The sequence below is a fragment of the Ambystoma mexicanum genome, chromosome 3q, assembly GCF_040938575.1.
Source record: "Ambystoma mexicanum isolate Mex_15411 chromosome 3q, UKY_AmexF1_1, whole genome shotgun sequence".
Classification (NCBI taxonomy): domain Eukaryota; kingdom Metazoa; phylum Chordata; class Amphibia; order Caudata; family Ambystomatidae; genus Ambystoma; species Ambystoma mexicanum.
The window spans coordinates 689,135,501-689,144,310 of NC_090926.1; the positions used below are offsets into that span (position 1 = coordinate 689,135,501).

Consider the following 8,810-nt stretch of genomic DNA (forward strand, 5'->3'; position numbering starts at 1 on the left):
GTTTTAGATGCAATGACTGGATACCATCCAACCATCCGGATCCTAACCCTCTTTCGCTGCTGGGGACTCAGAGGCTTGTGTAAGCTTAATCTTGCAGGTACTAAGACCACAGTGGGGGTGGTTGGTTCGTGCCACTCATGTGCCTGGAAGCCAAAGCTGTGACACTAACCCCTTCCACTGGCGTCTGTTGTAAGAGTGGTCAAATGGGGCTGGACCAGGGATACCCCTGTCCGGAGATTTGGAACCAGCAACCACCGCAGTAAAGCGGCCCTCAGAACATGCAACACAGGGATCAAAGCCTCGTAAACCTGAGAAGCCAGGAGCCAGTGGGTGAGTAGATAAGACACCAGAGGACGCAGATGAAGACGAGCCCAAGGGACCAGGAAGACACAAGAAGCATGTGCCCCTGAAGCATGAGTAACCGGTGAGCCATGACACACTGCTGCCTGAGACCTGTCCAGAACAGACAGCAGGCGCTGGACCCTCTCCCAGGACAGAAAAACCCTCCCAATCCTGATGCAAATGTGAGCCCCGATGAAAACCAAATCCTGAGAGTGCTCCTTTTGAGACTTTGGCCAGTTCAACCCCCAGTCCTGCAATGCTTGGCAAACCAGCTGTTCATGGTCTATGTGAATTTATACGCTTTTGCCTATTGTCGCATGTCTTTTCTCAGAGAATTCGCCAGGAGGTTCGATTGTAGGGAAAAATCCTGATTTCAATTAAACAGGGAAGCGGACGGAAGTAGGCAGGTTTACTATCTTTGGATGATTTTGCCTAACCCTACTACCCCAGTGTTTTCACTAAGATGGAGTTAGAGGAGGTGCTTCCCCCTACAATGCTGCTCCCCACTGCCCCTCCCCCAGCGAGCAGGGGTGTTGCTAGGTCTGGAAAAGATTCAGGGCTACACTAATGTGGGGATTGTCAGGACTCGGGGCTAGCTAGCCTTTTGGTTGTAGACCCTGAGATACTATCCGGGGCTACCACCAAAAGACCTGAGGCTATAGCTCCCTAAGCCACCCCCCTAGCAACGTCTCTGTCAGCGAGTAAGTCAGAAGGCTAAGGTGAAGAGGAGTGATTGAAAAGATCTCGATCGTACAGCGCCCTCTTGTCCGTGCTGAAGTCTCATGAAATAAATGTAGACTGCACAGAAGTATTCACACATCAGTTATGGGCGTGGCTTAAACATGGAGGTAAAGCAGATATTTTTAAGTGCCGCGGCCCCCGGTCCCTCCACTTCACGGTGTGTCATTGTCCCACCAGGGCCGCAGCCGCGACGGGAGATGAGCCCGCTGTCATTAAGTTAGGCAGCTGTGACTGACAGAAGTGCAGGGCAGTCACAGCTTCACTCAAACTAGTTTGCGCGAAGCTGCGGCTGGCTGGCACTTGTGTTAGTCACAGCTCAGGAAACGTGCAGCGTCCCCACCATTAACACCCCTTTGTCTCCACTCCCTGTTGTGCCTTTTACAGCGTAAGGTTGAGAGTAAGAATTACATTTCAGCCGTGCACTGTAACAGGCACAACAGGAGTGGAGACAAAAGGGTTTTAATGTTTGGCCCATTAACCCCATAGCAGAGACATTAGCTTCTGAAAACCTTCAATTCAGGGGGAAAGGCCATAACCTCCCAGCCATCACCTCTTTCCTTTTGCAAATGACCTGGTGCAGCAGGTCACATGCACAGCAGGTTGGTGATGACATACTCGCTGCCTTTTTTAAGTTTCAAGTCATCTGGAAACTGAACTCTCCATGGGTCATTAGGACGCTGCCTACACTGCTCACTATCTTGACACTGGTTGCATATTTACAAACTACCGTTTTTTTCACAAAAGCAAGTATGACGTGTTTGTCGTTATGTGCATATGCTCTTAGTTATGTAGACAAGACCACCCCTGTTCATTTTTACATGCTCTTCATTAGGCCACACCTTCAAGGTTTAGGCCACACCCACCTGACAAGCCACACCCCCAAATGAGTGCTAAATGTCATTGTTTTGGATTCCGCTGCAATTCTTGCCTTGTGTTATGATATGTGTCTGGCCCTGGACAAATGCTATCTCTTGAAGTTCCCAATGCAGGGCTACATATGTTTTCCTAAAATGCAGAGGGATCTCCATGCCTGCCCTCCCTCCCTTTTCCCCCTAGACTTCACTTTGTAGGACATTTTGAAGTGCCAAACGGGAGGGGAGAGGTGGGGGTCAGAAAGCAAGGCCTTGCTGGCCCCATCAGGACAGCTTCCCTTCCACTGGCCTTACTTTCTCCTACATTGCTGCTTTTTCACACATCCTCCCCTTTGCCCTGGGAACGTGTTATCCTATGCAAATGAATTAAAGGTTGTAGGTCAACTGGTCGAATCTAAATGGTCGACAGGACAAATGGTCGACACCAAAAGGTCGACAGGTCAAATGATCAAATTTTTATTTTTTTTTTCACATTTTTTTTTTGTTTTTTTTTTTGGGGGTCTGCCCCAACCCCCTTTTTTTTTGCTAAAAACCCCTTTTTTTCCCTAAACAAAAACCTAAAAAAATATATATAACTAAAAAAAAATTCGATCATTTGTCCTGTCGACCAAATTGTGTCGACTATTTGTCTGTCGACCATTTGTCTGTCGACCATTTGACTAGACACCGAATTAAAGTGATATGCCGAGGTTGCACACCTGAGTAATTGATTATGTATTACAAATGTATATTTATCACTAAAGATTCTTCATGATGATTTCCAGTTGCAGGGGAGAAAAATGTGAGTCTGGCACTGGAAGTCGCTAATACGTAATAACAGATAATAGCGTGTCTGTAATTGGTGTACACTCCCATCCCCTGCACACCTTGTATACTAACAATAACGTCAGTCAATGATTTCAATGTTTCACAGTTGTAATATACTCAATTTGGATATATATTCACAATGTGTTCCAAAATTATGAATTTAACAACATATATACATCACAAATAAAACAAGGGCGGAAAAAAGGAGGGGCTCAACACGTTTCGGGAAATCAATTACCTTTATCAAGAGCACATTTCATCAATTTCATCAATTTCAGAAGTATGTATCAATCTTCTAACTTCCACTTTCTGATGGAATCTACAATGCAAATAACACACTATTAAGTATCAGTTTTCACATATGTCTACACTACAAGTCGTGTGTCTGTTAAAATGGGTAAAGTTGTGAGGAATTAGAGCATCAACAAGGGAGAGTGTGCTCGGCTGGGCTTTTTTGATTTTTTAATAATGAAAATGAATGATGGGAGACCAACCTCCGAGGACTGTGTGAGGCAATTCCACACACAGTCCATCTGCATCCCGCACAAAATGCATGGTCACATGTGCTCATCTTCCCCTGTCATATTCAGCTGGAATGTGACAGCCCCGGGCATATCAAAGCATCTCAAGGAGCAGGAAGGCACATTTGCTTCCAGCATGAGCAGACTGATTTAAATATCAAAGGCCCCATGGATCTGCTTTCCTTTGTCCTCCGGCTGGTGGCAGTGCATACTAATGAGAGATAACTGAAGCAAGCCTGAAGGGGCCTGCTTGCCGGGGTAGACAACAGGAAAGGCAGGGCTAACACCCCTTTGGTATGCAATGTGTCAACTTGAAGCTAGTTCCCACCCCTCTGTATGAAAGGCAGTTAAATACATGTTTGGGTCCACTAGTTACCATAGGCAAACCCCTGCAGAGCTGACCCCTTTCAGATGGGAGAAGTATGTGGTTTGGGGGAGACAGGAAGTCTGCTCCAAGCACAGACTTCAAGGGAACCCTGTGCTTTAATCAAGCGTCACAGAGAGCTCAGTTAACCAGAGAGACACTTTGATCTACAACAGACAGGGAGATGGGTGGGGATTAGATGTATGTTGTCACCCCCTTGTCTATCCTGTGGCGGAGTAATCTTCTGTGCATAACAGAAGATTGTTGGTGGGGACACAGGATGGTTCATCATGGTCGGCTTAGCCTGCACCAATCCCTGCGGCCCATTTGGCTTTAAAAGTGGGATGAACCCCTCACTTAGCAGATTTTCTGAAGACTTTGAAAGGAGTAAGAAGAAGGACGCATTTGGACATGAGCTGAAGGTACAGTCTACCTTACATCTTTCACCAGTGAAGGAAGGCCAGGAGTTCCAAGAGGGAAGCACGATCCCTCCCTTAAACATCTCCCAGGGAACAGAGGGAGAGACTGGACTCAGAGGACCCGTCCAGCAGCTCCAGAACCGGTACCCAGCCAGCACACAGTGTGTCCTGCTAGGGTCTGCCAGCAAGTTTCCAAGGTGGGAATTGCCGGAGAGTCTCTGGACAAAGGACAAGGTTGTTGCCTGCAAACACTCTCCTAAGCTTTGGGCCGCCCGCCTTGAAAGGACACAAGCCCTGCGAGGATGCTAGGAGGAATGCCATACAAGCATCATCCTGCGTCCATCTTTTAAGGACATTTTCGAGACAGTCGAGCCTGCGAACTGCATCTGGCTGTACTGCTGACTGTTATCACTCCGCAGTAACCAGAGCTGTCTGAGATGCCTTGACCAGCGCCCCAGATCCGCCAAACAGCACAGAGACAACAATTCTGACCGTGAGCCACTGCACTGGACAGCCTGCAGATGTCCATCCAGCCTCACTTGCCGAACTGCCTGCTGCCTGGTACCTGTCTCCCGCCACTAACTCTGTCTCAGGGGCTGAAAAGTGCCCTAGAACTGCCTCGATGCTGTCGAGCAAAAAGAACTTCTTCAGCACCAGGTACATTGTGGTTCAGCCCCTCTGGTCCTTCTCCAATGGCTCCTAGAGACAGTTACGACCCTTTGCCCCTTTGGTGTTGGAACCAACCACCTTGAACTATAGGACTGATTACTTTACCAACAACCCTCCTGTTAGTATCCAGAGTGCATCCCTTTCCTTCGTGAAACTGCTTGTCCTCTGTGTTCCTTTACAGGGTGGGTTGTATTTTGTAGTGTGCTAGAACTGTCTGTTGTAGTAATATTAAAGTATAGATATTTTTATAAAACCTTGACTTGACAGTCCCTTTTATCATTGGGTAATAATTGTATTTTCACTGTGTTGCAACTAACCAATGATTCACAACCTTGCAGAGATAAGCCTGCCGTTCCGTCCATGTTACCAAAATTGGACAAGGAGGTTTATAATTCACTTGTATTCAAATCTGCTCGGATCCCTTCTGGTATACTAGAGGTGTGGGGTTGATTGATGGTTTAGAAACTGATATTCATCCCTGGACCACTGCTGCCCCAGAAGTTGATTCGTCACAAAAGTCACCTGAGCAATTGTTCCGTAATGTTGTGATCTTCTAATGTACTGATCCCTCTACTGGAGATAATTGGCAATCTGTTTCTGTTCATGCGCCTAGAAACACTTGTGTACAGGTGCGTTATAAATGCCATATCATATCATATAATGCAGAAATCTGCAAAGTACATTATGTTGAAATTATGTGTACATTTATCTAGTTAGTGTTACTCTATAGCAGGCTTGTCCAACCTTTTTGAATGTGGGGCCGAAGCATGAACTTTTTGTCACCCGGAGGGCCGGAGGGCCGGCGAGCCAAAAGTCAACACCCTCACCCAAAGCAGTATATTCAAAATCGATGGTGTGTGACCTTTGACATAATTGCATCACAGGCAGTGATAGCCATGCAGTCCCAAAGATGTGTCAGGGACAGTGATCAAAGGTTAGTTTGTTGTGATTTCTTCCACCAGTGTGTGATATTTTACTGAAACGGTGGGGGCGACCGAGCATAGCGAGGGAGATATAACAATCTAGGGAGGGTTTTGGGGGGCTTCCCCCCCAAGATTTATTTCCAAATATGGGGATGAAATGGTGCATTTTACAGCAGGAAAAGTGGCCAAAAAGCCATAAGTTTACAATCAGTTCTAAAGGGGAACATGTACATTCCATGTCACCAAGAGCAGACAAGAGCATTGTAGAACACCACATTTTAATGATCAATGTGTCCACAGTGTAAGACAGCACTGCCACTGATGTAACACATTGGCATGCTGGTTGTGCCCAAAATATGCCTCTGTAGCAACATGTCTATGCTAGTTGTTCCCAATTTAGGACAGCATTGTCCTGTACAAAGCATGATTGGTGCTGCCTGAGCATGTGCAGTGTGCCCAATACATATGGCAGCTTATCTCTGTAATACACATTCATTACTTCTGTGGTAATGAAAGAAGCATAATCCCATTCAAAAGATAAAATGTTGAAAATTGATCACCCAAAGGTGAACCCAATTGAAGAAACGCGATGCGAGCCCAATCTAAAAGTATGAAGGACTTTTTTTATTGCATGATTAGTAACTTGTAAAGTTGCAACTTGTAAAGCATTCAGCACAGTTAAGAATAATTCTAACAGAGACACTTGGCATTGTTTTTGCTTGCACAAATGCTCAATATCCGCTGGCACACTTGATGTGGCAATGCGGAGTATTCCAGATAGGTGTCCATCTGTCAAAAGTGATCTTGATTTTGTTTTTATGCTCTTCAATCTTGGGAAAAGCTGTTCACAACAATACGTGCTGCCAAAAAGTGCAATGAACCGAAGTGCATGATTAGACAGATTTGGGAAAGAGTCCCATGTAATGTATTTACTATAAAATGTATGTTGGGTATGTTCAGAAAAGGCTCTCTTCAGGTCACCATTACTTTGCATGTCAATTAATTCCATTTGAAACATGTCAGGAGCATTGGTGACATTAGTACCAAACGGATCTGCAAAAATCTTCAGCTCATCACTGTGCTCCCTGAAATCTGAAAATCTGTTTTTAAATTCATTCAAAAGATTCCCAACCAGTGCCGAATAATTGTCATGGTTGATGCTGTGAGCAGATCTAGTCGTCAGTACTGTGAAATGAGTAGCATTTTTTTCATTCAGCTGTTTCTGAAACAATTCCAGCTTATGAACAAAGGATTGGATGTGCTCATACAGCTTGTTCACAAACTGTTCCTTCCCTTGCAGTTTTATTTTCAGGTCCGAAAGATATTTTGTTATGTCAACAAGAAATGCCAAGTAATTCAACCAGCTCGCATCATCCAAGAAGGTGACATCTTTCCCTTTGTTCATCATGAATGTTTTAATTTCATTAAGCAGTGACCAGAATCTGGATAGTGTGGCTGCCCTGCTAAGCCAACGAACTTGGCAAAAGTAGATCACATCATCATGGTCTGCTCCCATCCCCGCAAGAAATGCTTGGAACTGTCTATGGTTAAGCCTTTTTGCCCTTATGAAATTCACCATAGAAACAACCTTTTCCATCACATGCGTCATCTCCAAGGCCTTTGCGCACAGTTGTTCCTGGTGAATGATGCAGTGATGCGTGATGACATTCTGGGGAACTGACTTTGCCATTAAACTGACAAATCCATTGTGTTTACCGATCAGAGCAGGGGCCCCATCAATTGTCAGACCACAGAGTTTGTCCTCTGGCAGATAGAATTTCAACAAGACACGTTTCACTTCATTGAAAATGTCTTGTCCTGTTGTTTTGCCTTTCATTGAACATAGGTCACATAGCTCCTCAACAATTTGGAATTCTTTGGTCACTCCTCGTACAAAGATCGCCAGTTGGGCGGTATCACTCACATCTGTGCTTTCACCCACTCCCCAACTGTAAAACGGACAGGCACCCAATCTTTTCATCAGTGAGTCTGCAATGTTTGATGATAGGTCATCTACTCGTCTAGCAATTGTCTGATGTGAGAGACTGATTTTCTCCACCATTGCTTGTTTGTCAGGGAATGCCACAGATGTCAATATTCCCAAGCAATCTTTGACAAATTCTCCATCGGACAATGGTTTCCGTCTCCTCGCTATGGCCTCGGATATCAAGTAACCTATCTTGGTTGCTGCCTCAGAGTTCTGTCTGCCAGCTTTGAAGAACGACTGTTGCCCGATCAGGGCCTGCTTCATCGAGTTCGCCCGATCAATCCTAATCTGGCCAATCAGGTTGTCAAATTCAGTGGCATGTTTTGTAGTATAATGCTGCTTGACATTGTATTCCTTGTAGACAGCTACTTTTTCCTGGCAAATCAGACACAAGATGTTCCCCTTTTGTTCACACACAAAGAAATCCTTGGCCCAACTATCCTTGAAAACACGACATTCAGCATGAATCTTTCTTTTCTTCTGATTCGGCATCTATTGAGAGTTGGGTAGGTTTTAGTCATATGAAAGCTACGCTGTCATAGGCCCATTACAATAAAATCAATTCAAACTTACTTGTATTACTAAGTAATAATGTTGTGGTTTTAATATAGGCAGAACATTGGGCCACACTGTATGGCATGATTAAAAAAGCCTCACTCATAGTATTGTCCCACAAATCTATAACAATGCCTGTAGAGAAGCAGTGTTTGGCATGTGATATACAAGTCAGTGGGGGTGGGTGCGGACACAGGCTGTGGCACCCTTGTGATGCTACTTAAATATGAATTAATGCAAAGGAATGCTCTTATTCTCACGTGGTAGGCAGCCAGAGGGAGATAAAACACTAAAATGCCACTGAAAAATTAGTAATTGCTCTGTCAGCTTTGTTCTAACGCAGATAAACTCAGAGGATAGTGCTATTACCTGGTGGAGGACAGAGAGGGAGGTCAGCGATAGTATCAGGAAAACTGGAAAAGTCGTGGCTGCAGCGAGCTGATAGAGTTGGAGGTGGCCAACAAGTTATGCCTGTTGAGGAGAACAATATGTTTTATTTGTTACGGCGTGCTAGTTGCCAGAGTCTTCCAGCTTTGTAGTACTGCAAATTAAAGGCAAGGCTATTAACCAGTACACATAATGTCATTGTATAAGTGGGGAGGCGCAATTT

At 45.0% G+C, this 8,810-nt stretch overlaps 1 protein-coding gene across 1 annotated transcript; it reads right to left on the reverse strand.

Moving 5' to 3' along the window:
- Nucleotides 1-6,214: 6,214 nt before the first annotated feature.
- LOC138448005 (general transcription factor II-I repeat domain-containing protein 2A-like) lies at nt 6,215-8,137 on the reverse strand. The gene has a single exon (XM_069604537.1). It carries the CDS (start codon nt 8,135-8,137, stop codon nt 6,215-6,217), a length of 1,923 nt encoding a protein of 640 aa, XP_069460638.1.
- Nucleotides 8,138-8,810: the final 673 nt, after the last annotated feature.

Coding starts and splice junctions, on each gene's coding strand:
- LOC138448005 (XM_069604537.1), bottom strand. CDS start 8,137: ATGCCGAATCAGAAGAAAAGAAAGATTCATGCTGAATGTCGTGTTTTC.